Here is a 20,966-nt window from a genome sequence, read left to right on the forward strand (position 1 = left end):
CTACTACTCCGTACATATGCATTCATATATACAACAATATGGCTGTCTGTCTGTCTTATGCATATCAGCTATTCTTGTTGTAGTTTTGGTCGTTTTTCCACATTACCATTGTCGATCTGGTTCCAGCTGTTTCATTATCGGTAAAAAGCGAAATATATATGTGCATATGTGTATACACAAATAAACACAATAACAATTGGGAAATTCATATGGCGTTTCATGTATGTTGAATACTGTTATTTTATTGTTTCTTTTCAGCTTTGCTTGACGAACCTAACCTTATCTCTGTTTGTTCTTGTATTGCTTATGTTTTTATACTTTTTAATTTTTTTTTTGAGAATTTTTAGGTTGCATAGCATTGCATTGTGGTCGAAGTTTAATTTTACTCAATCTATACATTAATGTTGCGCTAGATACATTGGACGTCGCTGCTGAAGTGTCTAACACCTGAGAGTTTAGTGCAAATGATGAAGTAATCATCATAAATATTTCTAATTGCAGCTATGCATGTGTTTGTGTGTGTGGTTAGTCGGGTAAGCAGTCCCTGTAGGAAATTATGGCCAAAAACTAGTTACGAACTAATCAAATCTATCAAACAGCATTTGCAAAATAAAAACTTACCCAATTATAATCCATATAGTCAATAGAATTTTATAAAAAAAATATCTTAGTAAATTTTCCCTTTCCGGTCATTAAATGATGAAGGGTGCTATCAACCCTTATTTAAGAATTTATCATATCAAATAATATTTATGTATTTTGTGGCTCACTCAACACTTCTGTTCGATTATTTGACAACCAAATCTATCGTTTTTAGTGGATATTCTGCTCAAATTGCGATCGTCGATTATAATGATAGAAATTGTAAAGCATCTTACTGATAATTTGTCCATTTCTAAATAATTTGGGAAATTCTACTCCGGGAGTCTTTGCTGGTTTTAATTCTGGTATAGTCGAGATTATATAGTACATGAGTACTTGTTTTATGTGAAGATCTCACTTCCTTAACTATTTTTCCAAGTTTCCTCTGCTACAAAGAGTCCATACCTCTCTTAAAGGGTTAGGTGGGTTTCAAAATTTCAAAATTTGGAAAACAAAGTTTATTCATATTAAATAGTGCAATATATTTAAAATATTATCGAAAAATATCAAATCAATCCGCCCATCAGGCCTCGTCCATATGAATTTAAAACTTTAAATTAATTTTTTCAAATCTGTGGACGCGATTTCTGGAAAGGTTATGAAGCGATTTTGTTCAAATTTTGCACAAATTATTGAAATAATACTAATCTAGTTAATGGACGAAGGATTTTCAATTTTAAATTCAAATTTCAATATTTTTTTCCTTCTTCGTTCATTCATTAGATTTATCCATGGAGTATCGAAATATTTTTGGTTTATTGTTTTTAGATGAACCAATCATGAGTTAAGTTGTCCACGGTAATACCTTTTTTTAGACATATCATGGGAGATGAAGTGCCAACGGCTGATTTTTCGGAATGATTTTACCCTCTGAAACCCACCTAATCCCTTAAAATTTGAAGTAAGCCAGCATTTGAACTGAAATCAGTGCTCTTCCCTACGGGGTTTGTACCGAACAAGCAGTTCTAACAAGCACTCCCACCTTCACACACACGAGCGCGCTAATAATACACCGATACACACAGTGGGGCAACACTGAGCGCGTGAGGGAGTGTTGAAGCGTTCATTATTTGTTGTTGCTTCAGTGCGTTGCATAAAGAGCATAGAACTATTAGCAGTTTGTTTGTGGAGACGTACATATGTATGTATGTATGTATGTTTGTGGGAAGGTGTATGTTTGTATTTGAGCGTGTTTGTGTGCATATGACACATATTTTGTTTGCTTCAACCGCAAAACGACAAAAGAGTACTTACCAAAAAAACAAAACAAAAACAGCGAAAACAACACCAATCAAAGTCAAAAAAACAGAGGCAAAATACAAAATGAAGCCAGCAAAAATACAGTATAAATGTGCATATACATATGTATATATGTGTGTGTGTGTGTCAGAAAAGAACGTTGGAAAAGTGAAACGGCGTTGAAGCTGCAGTACACTAACACATATGTATGTACAGGCCACTTGATTCCTTTGCCAGTTGTGGTACGTTGTGTAGGTGGTAAACCCACTTTCTGCACTTCACTCCAGCACCACCACCATCACCACCCACACGTTTTCACAGTCAGTTACATGCATTGGCACTTATCATGGATTTTTGTTTTACACTATTTTTTGGTATTTTTTTTCTTCAATTTTTTATTTTTATTATACTATCAAAATTTTTTTTTACAGTTTTACCTTTCTCATTTCTCTTTTTTTAACCTCTTTGTGCTATTTTGCTTGACTCACCACTCATACTACATACTTACATACATATCAGTACATCGTGGCATTCTTCTTCCGTTTTTGGTCGGATTACATGCCATATCATTGTTTTGCATCCTTCCTTTGGCTTCTGTTGCAGGCGTTCGGTGTTCTAATTGTTTTACCTCATGTTTTGCTTCGACCTATGTTTATGTGGGTGTATGTGTGTTTACCATATAAGCGAAAGAACAAAACACAAATATTTACGCATACATATTTACACACACTAGATCCCTCTAGCCTCAATTGGTTTGATGGGCGTTGTTTTTGCTTTCTTGCTTTCTTGCTTTTTTTTTTGTAATTGTTGTAATCGAAGTGTACCTGTTGAAATCTGTTGATGACTATGCCGAGAGCTACAAGCAAACAAATAAGTACATATGTCTATGTTTATGTGTATGCGTGTGTGTGTGTTTAGGCCAACAATAGTGTGATTATATTGTTGTAAACATAAAATAAAACCATTACTCAATAGCAGCGTTTAGTGTTTTTCTCGAGAATTTGTATTTTTTCTCAGTACTTTGGCTCTTGTTCTGATTGTTTTGTTTTTGTACGCTTTCTCCGGCTGTCATTGACCTGCATGCGTTTGAAGTGATTTGTAAACAAAGCGCTTAACATGTGCACTTCGTCAGGATCGTACTTATCGTTCAATTCATTTGTGATTTCGTATTATTCGCCGTATTATTTCAAAATATGTATTTCACCTATTACGAACAGATTTATACATATGTACATACGTATAACTGTATTTTACTTATCAATATCTTTTTGTTTTTCATTTCAGGATCCCGCTGGCATCTTTGAGCTCATCGAAGTCGTCGGTAATGGCACCTATGGGCAAGTCTACAAGGTAATTAATGCGAACAATAAAAAAAGTATATGATATAAATGGCTCATATCAGATCTCATCAGATAATATTTCGAGAAAGAAATTCAATCAGTCATATAAAATCAATTATTACCAATTCTTTATATGCAACAAGTATAAGAGCGTATTGCTACTAGATACCGGAAAAATAAGAAAACTTATGTATTCTGGATCTGGCGAACAGGTCACCACATTTTTATAAAACATTGTCTTTTATCAAACGACTTCTCAAACTCAATATTAATTTCAATATTCTAACCTCCAACGATTTTTGATACCAACAAGGCTTCGAATAGATCATTTAATGGTTACAATTTCATTTTTTATTCATTTTCAATTATTCAATATCAGAACACCTTGTTATTTATTATGTCATTAATAATTTTAACATCGACAATATGCCTTAGATAATAGTATAAGATCGACATCTTAAAAAAATTCTCAAGAAGTGATGAACATATGTCATAAATATGTCAGAAATGAAGTTAGTTGTTCCCTCCCTGTAACAGGGCCTCGCACTAAACTCTCTGTGCCACTGGGAGCTTTTCCTAGCATCTTCCAGGCTGAAGTTTATGCAATATACCGGTGCGCTGAAATAAATATCCAGCGTAGGTATCATAACGAGAGAATTGCCATCATGAGCGATAGCCAAGCGGCTTTAAAAGCGCTTTCCTCATACGAAACGAGGTCCCGTTTGGTAAGAGATTGCATGGCTAGGCTTAATTATAACGGGTGATTTTTTTGAGGTTAGGATTTTCATGCATTAGTATTTGACAGATCACGTGGGATTTCAGACATGGTGTCAAAGAGAAAGATGCTCAGTATGCTTTGACATTTCATCATGAATAGACTTACTAACGAGCAACGCTTGCAAATCATTGAATTTTATTACCAAAATCAGTGTTCGGTTCGAAATGTGTTTATCGACAAATTTTGTTCAGCGATGAGGCTCATTTCTGGTTGAATGGCTACGTAAATAAGCAAAATTGCCGCATTTGGGGTGAAGAGCAACCAGAAGCCGTTCAAGAACTGCCCATGCATCCCGAAAAATGCACTGTTTGGTGTGGTTTGTACGCTGGTGGAATCATTGGACCGTATTTTTTCAAAGATGCTGTTGGACGCAACGTTACGGTGAATGGCGATCGCTATCGTTCGATGCTAACAAACTTTTTGTTGCCAAAAATGGAAGAACTGAACTTGGTTGACATGTGGTTTCAACAAGATGGCGCTACATGCCACACAGCTCGCGATTCTATGGCCATTTTGAGGGAAAACTTCGGAGAACAATTCATCTCAAGAAATGGACCCGTAAGTTGGCCACCAAGATCATGCGATTTAACGCCTTTAGACTATTTTTTGTGGGGCTACGTCAAGTCTAAAGTCTACAGAAATAAGCCAGCAACTATTCCAGCTTTGGAAGACAACATTTCCGAAGAAATTCGGGCTATTCCGGCCGAAATGCTCGAAAAAGTTGCCCAAAATTGGACTTTCCGAATGGACCACCTAAGACGCAGCCGCGGTCAACATTTAAATGAAATTATCTTCAAAAAGTAAATGTCATGAACCAATCTAACGTTTCAAATAAAGAACCGATGAGATTTTGCAAATTTTATGCGTTTTTTTTTTTTAAAAGTTATCAAGCTCTTAAAAAATCACCCTTTATATCAACGTGCAATAAAGTTCACCTCATCTGAGTGCCGGGACATAAAGGGATAGAAGGGAACGAAATTGCAGACGAGCTTGCTCGTACAGCTGCTGCAACTGTACCGACTGGGCCAGAACCCTTTCTGGCAGTGAGTCCCCACACTATCCGTGATATGTTCCGGGCAGAGGAAAAAAGAGTTAGGGAGAAGCACTGGCGCCAGTCAGCTGGATTGCGTCAGTCAAAAGGCCTATTGGGAGGTTATAACGCTAAAAGATTGAAGTGCTTAATAAACCTCTCAAGGTGTAAGCTAAGGGTATAGGTGGGTATATACACGGGCCACTGTAAGCTCAGGAAACACCTTAATAATCTGGGCTTGGTCTCGTCGCGGACCTGTCCCTTCTGTGTACTGTACTTCTTAGTACTAATACTATCCTGGAATTTTTCAGGGTACTGGGTCTTATGGAGTCGCTGTAGTTGTTCTTACAAAGCACTGAAGACGTTGAGGTCATGGTTGAACCCCTTAATATATTTGTTTCTACTGAAAGTGTTTCTAAGTTTCAAAACTTTCGTTTTTGAGTTTCAACACATATGATTTGGAAATGAAAATGTGAAAGACATCCCAACACAAATTGTTCTGAGCAATATACAAGCTTTTGACGCTTTAAAAAGGTTAAACCTCTCCAGGAAATACAAGATTTCTATTATTTCAAAAGTAGATTTGAGCATTATAATTAAGATATACCTATCATTTCTTATTAATAATCTAAAAACTAGTTTATGGACCCTCATTCTAACTATATGTTTATGCATACAAGCAAGGTTAACCCTCCAGATTATACAATCAGCTAAAGCGGCATTAATGTCACTTACATAATTCACTAAAATGCTACGCATCTTGCAGATATGTACTTCCTGGTAGCGCCGTTTAGTGGATTTTATTTAATTTACCGCACGCATAATTAAATGGGCAATAAAAAGGCTTAAAACTGTGCGACATTTTGTCATTAAACATTTTGGTTAGTGGCGTCTACGGTCGGTGCCAGTGCGCTGAATTGTATGAATGTTCCTTAAATGATTTGGCCACAAACATATTTACGCACAAGCACAACTAATACAGATCTATGGTATATGAGTGTTAATCTCACCTTGCTTCAACTAGTATCGCCGATTGTTGTTGAAAACTCCGAACGGGAACTTTGAGCGCGGCCTTCCCAGCATTTTGCATACATATGTACTACATATACATTTGTACCTATGCAAATACGTGTGCGCAGTCGGCAACCAGGTACGCATAAGAGTCAGGCGTAAACGCAGGAAAATCTCGCGCTTAAACCGAAAACCGAAAAACACACGGACGCACAATTTTTATCGCACATAATATTCTCAATTACAAAGTGGTCATAAAACCTGCGAACTAGCATTATTATACGGCACAATGTCGGTTAGCTAGTAGGTACATATGTATATATACCCGTACAAGCATATGTTTTGTAGCGCTGCCTTGTGTCATTTGCCCCTGCTCGTCTGCTGTTTCAGCATCGCTCGCCATCATCATTGGCCCCCTTGGCCTTATGAACTCAATTATTTTCTGTGATGTGCGTACATATGTGTGTGTATATAATTGTATTTATTGCTTAGTTATATGTTTTTATGCTTATCTCTCTGGCCCGTGTTCAGTGCGTTGGTTATTCCCTGCAGAGAAATCGAAAGATTTCTAACAGGCTTATTTGTTTTTCAAGGGAATTCAACGCTTGTCTGTGACTCATTGTGGTTTCTTGTGTTCTAATGATTTCATATTTTGTTTATTCTTTCATCAAAATAAATTATTATTTTCTTCGCTAAAATGAAATAATATACATAAGAGAACCAACTTTGCTTTTAATCTTTCAAATAATTGATGTTTCGATTAACATCCCAGAAAATATTAACCATTAAACATAAGGTTTCTTTGAAGAACTTCTTTGGCACCCGTTTATTGCTTTCGATGGAAAAGGTGAGAAAAATAGTGGCAATCTTTCATTACAAATTGGTTTCGTCCAAAAGATCTCGCCAACTTAACTATTTAGATTAATTACTATAATATTATATCAGCGAATAATTCTTTTTTAATGTTAGGTAGAATCCATCCCTCGTAGAATTCATGTCAAATTTCCAACAAAATGTTGAAACTTAAAACATTCCAATATTGGAAGGATCACTTGCTTGGATCTTAGTGTTTTATGCTTTTTAAGACTTTGACTTGGGAACACCTGTAATATTTGGTACCTCGTTTCAGGGGTGATGCAGTAGATTTTAGCTTAGCTATTTCTCTTTAGGACCTACTTTTCTGAATATTTTCGAGTTAACCGAAACTATTTCGTAGAAACTATATCGAAGTTCAATCAAAAATCGATATTCAATACAAGAACAGCTGTGCCCATATAGGTCTTCAAATACAGGTCAATATGGAAATTCTTCCCACATGTCCTAGTCGAACATCCAGATATGATCTCTAACAATTTTTTCCTAAACCTAACCTATATATATATATAGATATTTGGAATAGGAACGGCTTAAGCGATTATAGTCGAATTCACCAGAGCTCGATACTCATTCCTCCTTCTTTATTTTTGGCACCAACTGGAAATACCAAGTGAAGCCATGTCGCTTTCCACCTGGTCTTTCCAACGGAGTGGAGGTTTTCCTCATCCGCGGCTTCCACCAGCGGATTGCATCGAACACTTTCAGAGCTGAGCTGTTTTCGTCCGCACTTCTCCACCATAAAACAGCACGGGAATGATGAGGGACTTGTAGAGTTTAATTTTGATTCGTCAAGAGAGGATTTTACTTCTCAATTGCCTACTCAGTCCAAAGTAGCACCTGTTGGCAAGAGTGATTCTGCGTTGGATTTCGAGGCTGGAATTGTTGGTGTCATACATCAAAAATTGATTAAGGAGACACTTATTGGTGTACCAACTGAGTTTGACAGCTGAACTCATCTTGATTTAAACTCCACACTAATTTTGTGCCAACCATTTTCTTACAGGGTTTCTAAGCAAATTTACATACTTATAAGTATATCTATATTATATTCACTCTTTAAGTACACACATAAATAAAAGGCCTAATGGATTAACGTCTTTTAATTTTCGTCAAAATCCAATAAAGCTTAGCTTTTGCATTGCCTCCACCAGCTCGTGTTTATGGCTGTGGAACGTTTTGCCATGCGAACTTAAATGTCTACAAAATGGTTTAGTAAGCTCGTAATTGTACTTGTTTATCTACTCGAGCGTATATTGGTTGTGGAATTTTCAGTCGATCGGTTATTGGTCTCTGCTTTTGTCTGTGTCTACGTCTTTTAATGGACTATGCAAAATTCGCACCTTTATTTGAGAGCAAATTAAAATAAAATGAACAAAAAATTCAACATTTTGTGTTGTTGTTAACGTGTCTATATGAATTTTTTAAAGCTTATAGGTAATTGCGAGATACATATAATCATTGTTCGTAAGTTCGTTGATACAGGCACTTCAATTACTCAGTTTTTTGATTGTGATGGGAGTTGTATTTTGAAGTGTAATTCTTCCAAGCTAGATCTAACATTCTATAACAACATTGTTCGCTCGTTCGATCTCATGTTTTTTCTTTCTTGGACATATTAAGTCCTTTGACTTTCTTGGGATAACCCTTTTAGTTTCAAATAGTTCTCGATAGAACTAAAGATCTATAGAAATATTCGTCCAGATCTTCCAAAAAGTATATAGGCTTCGATTGATTTCATATAAATATGAATACATTTCTTTAGAATTTTAATTTGTTAGCACTATGTCATATTAACTGAAAATAATTTTTAGGTTAGGTTAGGTTATAAAAGGACAAATCATATTTACATATAACTTCTTCTAAGATGTTCCTTTTTAAGTATATATACTTCCAAAAAAGTGTGAAACCCCATCAATTAAGTTATTTTGACTAAAGCTCTTGATATAGAGCTTGCTGAAGCTATATGGATCAGATCTGATACACATTGGCTAAGGTCTCGACATCAATGTGGTACTGTAGACACTCCAGCTATATTGAGAGGTTTTCAAATTTGTATTTCCAGTTCGATGCATTTAGGGGGCGTGGCACTCACCTCATCCTACATATGAAAATATATTTATATTTATTTCTTCGTTCTGGAAAAGAAAGTTGGAAGCTTTTGGGCAAATCTCGTCGTCGCTCATGCTGAGAAGTTTTTCGAAATAAATTCTAAATCTAATAAACTAAAGAAAGTCCAAACAAAGTATGTCATATTATCTACATAGTGTACATCGTGCCGCAAGTGCATATAAAAAGTCTTTATGGAAATTATGTTAGAATGTTAACAACTAGAAAACAACAAGATGGAAAAACTCAGTCGGCCAGTGAGTGACGGTGACGGAGCCACAAAACACCGTTGTAGTGAGATTAAAATGTTTTCTTTTTTAGTTTTTGTTTGTGTGCCGCGTGTCTTAAGTAGTTCATTATACTGTTGACTGAAAGCTTCAGCACACGCAAACACACACATACTCTTGGGCGCTCAGTGCTTGCGTACTTCAGTGGAAACCCACACAAAAATTAGCATGAGTTATTTAGGCGAAAAAAAATAAAATAAAAACACAGACACTCAGACACACGAAGACTTTACGCCTCCGCCCCGTAAAAACGACCCCGTTTGCCGCTGTGTAGGTAAGACAGCTGACGCGCTTGCTTGCTTACTCAGATTGTCTCAGCTGCTTGCTGTCGTCACCACAGCGGCGTCGAATCAGCCAGCAACTTATAAAAAGGTATGGTGTGACAATTGCGGTGTTCACGAGGTTTTGCCGGTGTTCGATGATATGCAGCACAGTGATGTCGCTTCAATACATATTTAGGAAGAAAATTTCGCTGAATTTTGTCTTTATTGTTATAAGCGACAAAAAATCAAAAAAGAGCGGTGGCTGAATCGGTCTGTCATACACATCTAACCTCAAAATCATTGTAAAAATGTCTTATTATAGAAAGGAACACTACTAGATAAGGAAGCGCATGGGTCTGGGACAAGACGACGAAATATCTCCTGTCATCAAACAAAGGGACAATGCATTCGCGTCTTGGCTTCCAAGTCACTATTGACGGCTTATAGCTTTCAATTTGTAGATAGCTTCGTCTAGCACAACAACACCACAAACGTCAACCTCGAAATCCAACGCAGAATCACTCTTGCCAACAAGTGCTACTTTGGACTGAGTAGGCAATTGAAAATTAAAGGCTCTCTCGACGAACCAATACCAAACTCTACAAGTCGCTTATTATACCCGTCCTGATATATGGTGGTCCGATGAGACGGCACTATGAGTTTTCGAGAGAGAAGTTTTGCGCAAGATTTATGGCCCTTTGAACATTAGCAACGGCGAACACCACAGACGATGGAACGATGAGGCACACACGAGTTATACCACGACATTGAAATATCGATGTTTTTGAAAACATTTTGAGCTTAAAGTGATTTTAAAATCTCAAGCTTATTGTCCCATTTGGTGTTTAGAATTAAACACTACTTTCAAACACGGAGTTTACCGAACAAACAATTTATTTAGCTCGGCTTCAACAAAACCTGTTTACAATTTATGGAGATCTATTACTCTCGAACAAAGAAAAAACTTAAACTCAAAACTCGAGTTTAACACCATTTTTTTGTGTTTATGAAGATACTCAACTGTGGTAACAATAGTTTAAAGACCGATTGAAATATATCAAACGAAACCCAGAGTTTCTTAAACACTCCAATAAGAGTACTTGACCTAGAAATCTTAAACTCCGAGTTTGTGGGTACTTGATTCAAAAACCTTAAACTTCGAGTTTGTGTGAAAATCTTACTTTATTTTCCAGCAAAGCCCCACTGTATTATCTGGCAACAAACTTATCGTCTGAGTGGTTGACTGGCTGTTGACTGTAATCGAGCGCACCAAGCGCTAAGTTTACAACTCGTATCTATCTACTTAGAGATATGTAGATATGTATGTAAGTATGTATTGAATGTGGTGGTGTTGCACTTGATTGGGATTTGTAAGAAACCACAAAAAGCGCATGCGCATTCGCGGTCGACTCACTTACACATACAAAGAGAGACTTAAATACCAATTTATATGTAGATCAACTGCTTCGCTTAGTCTTTCTTATTACATACATACACACAAGTACACTGAAGAGAGATCCAAAGCTTTAACTGGTTTTCTTTCTTTCTTATCATAGTAAAACAGCAAAGTGTAGGGTATATAATATGATTACAATAACAATAACAAAACAACAAACTGCGACACAATAAAGTAGACAAAGCAGAAACTTTACCCAAAAACGAAAGATAACAATTAACGAATCAACTTTTCTGTAGAATTCAAAAGAAACCCCGCGAAGAAAAGCGACTAAAGAAAGGTGTGTGCAGTGTAGAGTGAAGGCCAACTGTGTGCGTATGTGTGTGAATAATTTCGGCGAGCTGCTGGTGTCGGTGTGGTTTAATTTTTAATAACTTGCTTATTCATGCATTTACACTGGAAATTGGCAACGCCATGTGGTCGCTGCTCCGGCAAGCTGATGGCGTTAACATTCACTCTCCGCTGAGCCGTCCGAAAGCGTATCATCGCATTTGTTATGCGACGAATTCACACAGGCAGTCGACGTGCAACTCTACCTATTACTTTGTGTATATTTGTATGTATGTATGTATTCGGTTTTTGTGAAGTGTCGCCGTCATGGTCAATGATGATTCAGGAATATGCACACGACAAATTACCACAATGTCTTTGGATTTCTTCGTGAATGATAAATACATACAATCGATATAAATAAATAAATATGTACATATGTGCTTATAATGAGCTCGCCAACCAGTTTAGCACCCTCTCGTTCCCTGATAGTCGCTACGTGTGGCTCGCCGCTTATCTGTTTAGGCGCAGTTACCGTCGTCGCAAGCAAGATATGACTTTGTATTTGCGGATTTTTTTCCCTCTTTTCTATATGCAATAAAACTTTTGTCGTTATAACAACAACAAGCACACGCATAAATTTTAGATAAACAATTAATGCAAAAAAATACAAAATAAGCAATAAATATATTAAAAAAAATTTGGTTATTTATTTTCAGCAAAAAATAACTTCAAGAAATTATGAAATTTTATTGCTGATAAAAAGTTTAAGAACTTTTCGAATTATAACTTTTTTTTTTGAAACAAAAAACAAAAAAACCTAAATAAAAAACAAGAAAAAACGTTAACTTCGACAGTACCGAAGCTAATATACCCTTAACAGGTGCATTTCTTTTAGTAACTATATGTTTAAGCAAATCCAAAGACGTATGTAAGAAAAAGTAAGTAAAAAAGAAAACATTTTACTAACCGATCTGAACAATTTTTTCGGAGATTATATAATTACCTTAAGCAGTAATCCATGTCAAATGCGAAAATTTTCCATACAAGCCATTGATTTCGATCGTTCGGTTTGTATGGCAGCTATATGCTATAGTGAAGCGATCTGAATAATTTTATCGGAGATTAAATTATTCCTATGAACAATAACTCACACCAAATCTCGTGAAGATATGTAGTAAAATGCGGAAGTTTTCCATACAAGCCCTTGATTCCGATCGTTCAGTTTGTATGGCAGCTATATGATATAGTGGTCCAGTTCCGACAAATGAGCAGCTTCTTGAAGAGAAAATAACATCTGCAAAATTTCAAAACGATATCTTAAAAACTGAAGGTCTAGTTCGTATATATACAGACAGACAGACAGATGGACATGGCTAAATCGACTCAGTTCAATATACTGATCATTTATATATATTCTTTATAGGTCCTCCGAGGCTTCCTTCCGGGTGTTACAAACTTTGTGACAATCTTAATATACCCTGTTCAGGGTATAATAATATCAAATTAAAATTGGCAAATAAAAAATGCTTTTTATTGATAAAAAATTTACATACATTTATAAATTATAAAAATTATTAAACGAGAAAAAAATTTAAAATTTTCCATACAATTTTTTATTAATTTTTAATAATATTTTTTTAGAATCATAAAGTGAAATATAAATACAACTTTTTAAATTAAAAATAGTTAAGAAAAACAGATTCACCAAAATTTTAAACATTTCAGAAATAAAAATTCTGAAAGTTTTCATAAAATTTTACACAAATATTTGAACTTTCATAACTCGAAGTTCTCCACAACTCGAACTCTTGAATCGGCAATAGAAGTCTAATTTCATACAAATTTCCTTCCATAAATCGAACTTTTCGCCTAGGACAAGATACAAAATTTAAAATTTTGCTATCGAGACAGAATTTTTAAAGAGTCCATCCATATCGTATGGAGGCGAACAAAATACATATATGATATTACACTTATGGATTGCGTAAATCAGGTAACAAAGACAAAGCAAAAAAAAGCAAACTGCATCAAACAAAATCACAGAATACACGTTTTAACGTTTTTATGCGAAGTAAATAAACAAGGCTGGGTATAACTCTATATTTAACAGCTTCTCGAAAAATTTTATGTTTTAATGAGAATTTTATAACTCGATGTTTTTTTGTGGATTATAGTGATACGAGTTAGAGAAGTTCCACTGCGGTAACTTAAAATGAACAAAATTAAATCAAAATATTACAACTTAAGAGTACATTAAAAATCAAATTCTCAAAGTTTTTATACAATTTTTAACAAATAATTAATAAAAAAAAATGTTTTTAAAAATTATAAATTATTTACAACTAACTCTTCAATTTTATTTTTTTATCAGTGCGCATTAGAATATTCGACGACGTTTAACGCTAAAGACCGGTTACGATAAGACACAATTGCTTCTTTCCTTATCGCTGTTTTGCCTTCCTCTCAGTTTTGCTTCTTCCTCCATTTGTGTATGTGTATGCATGCAGCAATTTAGTGTTGTCAATTGCAACGGCAACAGCATCGTCCTATCATCGTCATCCTCGACTTCCAGGAATTTTAATTCATTTTTCTCATTAAATGCTTAACCGTTTTTCTTTTTGTTTTTGCATTTTTTATTTTTATTTTTTTTTTGCTGAATGCAACTAAGCAACGATTGAGTAGTTATACCAGCTCTGCAACTATTTTACAAGTGTGTTTGTGTGTTTGTATGCCTCTTGTCCATTTATCGTCGTTGGCCACATCAATTTGGCGCAGCAAAAATTGTTGTTGTTGCCGCTGACGCATGGCAAGCCACTCAGGTGTTGTTGCAAACACACTCACACACACATACATTTGTGTTTGGCAAATTTTTCGCCATAGCAAGCGGTGTGATGGCGTCCAGGGGCGACATGATAATTGCCAACGGCTACTGATAATATTGGCGACATATTACCTGTACTTGTACAAACACACATACACATACATACGCATACTCGTAGATACTCTCGCAGTTATTGTTGGCAAGTGGGAAGGACCAGTTTTATAATGGGGTCACAAATACTGTATTTAACTACTTTGAATGTTTTTCTATATATACATGCATATACATATATGTGTTGGTGTGGGCTTATAACACACACATACACGCTTGTCCACATCGTAGTTATGGCTCTAGTGGCAGCCAGTCATTGGAGAGTGAAAGAAACTGCTGCATTCCTTTCGGATTACTCGTATTCGCGATTTGCCTTTTCAATTTAGACTTGCTAATGACATTTTTTATAACTGTTTATTGCAACAACTAAATCGCATAAATAAACCAACAACAATAACAACATACCTACTTGAAGCCACTAATTATCAACTTGTGTGTGAATCTGTTGCAAAGTCAAAATACAAGATTAATTGATTGCTTTCTAATTGGGTTATCATCATCACTTTCGAAAAAAAAAAATACGTTATGGATAAACAATTAGTCGCAAGCCGGCGGTTAGTTGCCGGAAATACGGTGAAATTGCGACAAACATTACTTGTTGTTGTTATAGTGTGTGTAATCCTTTATAGAGAAACTTTGAAGCCAGTATTTATTAGTGTGTAATTTATGCGCTGCAACATGTCCGCACACCCAGTTATGAAGATTAACTCAAGTGAATCATGTTTTAAGCGAGAGATTTACATACAAATTAGCATATAAATAAATACCCTCTCAGCTGTATCATGTATCAGCAGTTAGAGTTCTAGATATCGGTCCGATAAATATGTAGGTATTTATGCTTCTATTCAAATATATTATTTATACATTAACCAAAACTCGATAGATATGAAAATTTTGGTAATAAGAATGAGAAGAGAATATCACGTTTTACTCTATAAAATTCATATTAATTATTATGAAACCCTTTCGAGTAAAAATATTTTTCAGAATGATTACTGAACACTAAAAATTGTTATTGAGTCTTGGAATGCATATTTGTACTCGAATAAATACAAAAACAACTCTGAAAAAATATCAAAATCACTTTGCATTGATAATGAAGAAGAAAGTAACATTGAATTCCTGGAATTAATATTTAGTACTCTGTATCAAACCTAAGTATTTGTATTTGTATATAATGTAATCTAATGTGTAATTCATTTCAATTCAATTTGAAAAGCAATGTAATTTTAAGTCGAACTATGTAATGAAAAAGGTAACATAATTCATAAGAAAGTAGTATTGAGTACTTTCAGTAGATAATGATTATATGAAGATTACAAGTAGTAATTACTTTAAAGATTACCTTTTTATACTCTCGCAACAAAGTTGCTAAAGAGAGTATTATAGTTTTGTTCACATAACGGTTGTTCGTAATACCCAAAACTAAACGAGTTAGATATAGGGTTATACATATATACCAAAGTGATCAGGGTGAAGAGTGGAGTTCAAATCCGAATGTCTGTCTGTCCGTCCGTCCGTCCGTACGTCTGTGCAAGCTGTAACTTGAGTAAGAATTAAGATATCTTGATGAAACGTGGTACACTCATTTCTTGGCACCATAGGAAGGTTGCTTTCGAAAATGAGCAAAATCGGACCACTGCCACGCCCACAAAATGGCGAAAACCGAAAACATATAAAGTGTCATAACTAAGCCATAAATAAAGCTATGGAAATAAAATTTGGTATGAAGGATCGCACTATAAAGGGGCATATTTGGATGTAATTTTTTTGGGGAAGTGGGCGTGGCCCCGCCCCCAAATAGGCTTTTTGTACATATCTCAGCAACCAATAGAGCTATATAAACCAAACTTTCTGCAGTCGTTTTTTTAGCCACTTCTTAATACAGTCCAAAAATAAAAGAAATCAGATAATAACCGCGCCCAGCTCCCATACAAAGGTTAGGTTGAAAATTACTAAAAGTGGATTAACTCACTAACGAAAAACGTCAGAAACACTAAATTTCACATAAGAAATGGAAGATGAAAGCTGCACTCAGATTTTTTTACAAAATGGAAAATAAGCGTGGCGTCGCACAGTGTGAGATTTAGTCAATCTAGCATCTCAAAATTAATTTTTATATGAAGTTGTAGAGATATGAACTTGAAATTTGGCACGATGGTTAAGGAGATTGTAAGCTTCAATATGGTGAAAGACAACTAGTTCCAACTAGTGTCAAAGGGGACGAGTTCCGAACTATCCTCAAAAACACTAGTTGGGGACAATTTTTTTTACACATTTATATCCAAATTTCTTCTTTTTTTCTCTTCTAACTAAAACTTTTCGTTATATTGATATAAGCACCCACATACAACCATTTCTATAAAATTCTTCAAGTTTCGAACTTTAGTTTTCGATGATTCTTTGCAAAAGAGAAAAATAAAAGGTTAATGTTGTTTCAATGTTAAATTTATTGATTTCTAAAACATAATAAAAAGGGAAAACTAAAACATCCAACGAAAGTTCTTAAAAGAATGGAAAATATTCAAAATAAGATTTTAATATTTGCTGAGTCTCTTTTTCTACAGGATCTCAGATACATTGCGGTAGCCATAGTTAATTGTTCCGAAGCTACATTTGATATTAACTCTATGCATTTCCGTTTTTGTGTACTCGAAGCACTTTCAGCAAACTCTTTTTCTCGCCTTCCGCGTTGAGGTATTTGTTTTGAAGCTGATGGTGCGTGATCAAGAGCAAAATCAACAGCAGAAATTTTTGAACTTAGCCAAATAGCATTGTCATGCATAAATCTTGCTTTATCACGGTGAGATTTACTCCATCGCGATTGAAATTGGAAGCAAAGCGTTTTTATACGATCTTTAATTTTGGTATCGTCAACATCTGGTCCAAAAATTGATATAACGTGCTTTTCGACCGCTTCTGTTTTGTCGCTTTTCACCTTGTTCAACCAAATCCAAAATAGCTCCTCTCGCGATATTTCACTTATACTAAAAAAAGGCAAAAAATGGGCAGGATTTTATTTTTTAAATTTGTTTTGGGCACATTAACAAAGATTATGCTGGCATTCCCATCACGGAACTCCATGGGACTTGGAAGTTCTAGTCTATCAAATATTTGAAAACTTTAAAATTTGTCTTACCTTTCAGGTGGTTATAAAACAATTTTTTCAAAATACTTGAGTGCAAAAATAAATATTGTATAAAACAAAAATTTTAAGTTTAAGTAATAACCTTCAATACAAAAAATATTTTAGGCCAAAATAACCACTCACAACTTCGACCTGATCACTCAAACTTTTGTGATCAATGCAAGCTTGCAAATCAATTGTAGCATGCTATGCAATTGTATGTGTTTGATAGCTGTTATCACGCTAATAACATTTTTGTATTCTATTTTGTGTTTGTTTTCGTAACAATTGGGGTCTCTTCTCACGTAAAAAAAAATATGAGCGAGTTACGAAAACATTTTTTTTTTTAATTTCGAGATGCTAGATTGACCAAATCTCACACTGTGCGTCGCCCACCTATAGGTCAAAAACCATATCTCAGGAACTACTTGACAGATTTCAATGAAACTTGGTTTGTAATATCCTTACATCCCAATGATATGTTGTGAAAATAGGCCAAATCGCTTCACAACCACGCCTACTCCCTATATACCAGAACTTTGAAGACAATCTGAATCCTTTACTTTACAATATATAAAGTAAGCAGTAGTGAAGATATCGGTGCAGAACTTTACACAAATACTATGTTTATAGTGTGGCAGCCCCATTCTAAAAATCGCCGAAATCGGACCGTAGGTTTTTAAGGCCCCATATATCGAACACGAGAACCTCGGTGCTTCTAACCTAATATTATGGTTTCCAACTTTCAATGGACTTTATACAATATATATGACGAATATGTGGGTCAAATTGTGTATTATATAATATAAATAAAGTTAAATAAATAAATTGCGAGAGTATAAAATGTTCGGTTACACCCGAACTTAGCCCTTCCTTACTTGTTTTTAATTAAAATGTAGTAAAAATAGAGTACACTGAATTAAATGTTGAGCAATCTGTACCCCAGATTTTGTAATTCATATAATGTAATCTAATTTGTACTTCATTGTAAAAAAATGTATTTCAATTAGTTTGAGTTTTTAATCAAAAAGAGTCAAACGATATCAAATGAAAATTATTATCTGCCGATTTAAAATAAAAATTGAATATACAGATATTGCATTGAATATTATTTTCAATTTACTCTAATGAGTACTTTATTGTAAAAAATATTGGGTTTGATTAATTATTTGAAATCAAGCATTTTCATTCACATTTTTTTAATTAATTAAAATATAATAAATTAATAATCATTTGTGAATTAAAAACTAAGTACTTTTAAGAGACTCGAATAAATGCGAAAATTCCTTACAAAGTAATGCTGATTACTTTTGAGTCTATTGTATTGTGAATATTTTAAATCACTAATTAGTACTTCAATTTAATATTGAATAATTTATCTTTAGATACCTAGAATCGATACATTTAGAACTGTGTTACTTCAGTCCTTTATCCTTAAAATGTATACTTAATATTCTCCTTAAACAGCTAAGGGCTACTGTGCAACAAAAAATACCAAAATTTATAAAATAAATAAACAATAATCTAAATTTGAAACATTAACAAACAATAATATACCGCAAACTGATTCACGACTGGAATTCGTCATGCGGCTTATTTAATTTTTTACCATTTATTTGTACTTCATAGCTGGTACTTATAAACAAAAACAAAAAAAAAATTATTTACGCTTAAAATATATTTTTATCAGCTATTTGACACAAAAATGTTTGCCGATAACAACGGAATAAATTCATTACACTACTATAGACACATACAGGCCATACATATGCTGCAAATATTGGATGGTTCTTGAAATGCCTGATTGTCGAAACGAAGGTCCAACACCAGAAGATACTTGAAAGACAATATGGCTTGTTTACCTATGACTTTATTTCCGTAACTTCTGTGTGCGCACACACAAGCAAAGCTACGCAAATACAAAAGTGTATGACTGAACTCATCTATGACATCATTGTGCAACCGAACGCACTCGAAGGCAGCGGCAGCGCAGCGCAGCGTACCAATCGAACACACTTCATTTTACACATCCGATACAGATAAGCCGATGAGTAGTGTGTGCTGGCTGGTGGCAGGCTGCTTGTGAGTACCTCAAGATTTTTCACGATTGTGACGGCTCATTGCGGGCTAACATAATTCGAAATACATACCATACAAACAACAATTGTACATATTGTGAATTTATTTTTAAATATTTAACTGACTGACTGACTGACGGAGAAAAAACAAAACAAAGCAACAGCGAACCTTCAGAAGTGTATCGACACTTCTACACACACAAACACACACCTCCAGCAAACTCCAATCAACAGTGGCAACACCACATCAGCGCCGCCGCCGCCGCCATAGTCTACTTGGACGTTAATAATAAATCAGCTGCTCGTCGTCGTCGGTCGTTGCAATGTTTATTTTACTACATATTTGAAGTAAAAATGATAAATTATGTACCAACTTGAAATGGTTATTTGCCAAAACAATAAAAATCTAAATGAACTCGTTTATTGTGGTCATACATATTAATGGCTTCGTTTGAACTCGAGTATCCGCTGTTTGTGCTCGCAAATGCTCAAGACTAGGTTAGTCACATAATTCAAGTATGTACTTATTTGTGTGTAAATATACTAGAGTTACCGCATATTTGTTAGCTGACACAGCGTCAATTTTCTTCTTTTATCTTTGCTATGGTTTTATCACAAGACGTACACAATCAACTGATTATGGTTCAGGCATTTGTGTGTGCAAATTAATGCATAGTAAATGCTGGTCAATATAATAAATAAAGTATTTATAGTGCTTTTGAGATAAACTTGCGTGATGAGTAAACGAGTAAGCAACTGGTATAAGTTAAATAAATTATTATAAATAATATAAAATTATGTAAATCGCATAAAATGGTATAAAATACAGAAAATAGCAGAGTTCACATGAACTGGTATAAACTGGCATAAAGCAAATGATCTGGTATAAATCTCCCAAAGCGTTATAAGGCGCATTAACTAGTATTAAACACATAAAGTGGTATAAAACACATAAACTGGTATAATTATGCATGAGCTGGTGGCTTGATTCTGGTATAAGTTAAATAAATTATTATAGATCATATCCAATTATGTAAATCGCGGAAGTGGTTCAAAATACATAAACTAGCAGAGTTCACTAAATCTGGTATAAACTGTTATAAAGTAAATGAACTGTTATAAATCACCTACAACATTGTAATGTCCATTAAAGCAAATATATACTATCTACTGTTATAAATCACATAAACTGGCATAACTAAATTAAGCTGAATAAATAAAATGTTAAACACTTAAAAAGTCATCCATTTCCATATACTGTTGTATGGTACAATTTGGACACTCTCTCAAATTGAACAAAATGTTCTGTACCAACATAATAAAGTACAAACAATAATTCCTTCATAACATGGAAACTCTCGTAACTTGGAGAAAAAGTGCTGAACTGTATGTATTTTGTTTTTGGAACTAAATGAATGAAAGTTGTTGCATCAGTTGTTAAATCACATTCATCGAAGTCTATTTCAGACTAATCTCTTGATTATTGCTTAATGTTGATATAGTTAAAATTCGGCGCCTCATAGTATAA

The 20,966-nt window shown here is 34.6% G+C and overlaps 1 protein-coding gene across 11 annotated transcripts in view; it reads left to right on the plus strand.

The window, feature by feature from the left end:
* LOC105220953 (serine/threonine-protein kinase mig-15) overlaps nucleotides 1-20,966 on the plus strand; it is a 72,585-nt gene that overhangs the window by 4,572 nt on the left and 47,047 nt on the right. For all 11 annotated transcript variants that reach the window (XM_029046135.2, XM_029046134.2, XM_029046136.2 and 8 more), the window contains one exon: nucleotides 3,166-3,231. In XM_029046135.2, coding sequence (XP_028901968.1) covers nucleotides 3,166-3,231 — 66 coding nt within the window. The remainder of the gene's footprint in view (nucleotides 1-3,165; nucleotides 3,232-20,966) is intronic.

Source organism: Zeugodacus cucurbitae, chromosome 4, assembly GCF_028554725.1.
Source record: "Zeugodacus cucurbitae isolate PBARC_wt_2022May chromosome 4, idZeuCucr1.2, whole genome shotgun sequence".
NCBI classification, from domain to species: Eukaryota; Metazoa; Arthropoda; class Insecta; order Diptera; family Tephritidae; genus Zeugodacus; species Zeugodacus cucurbitae.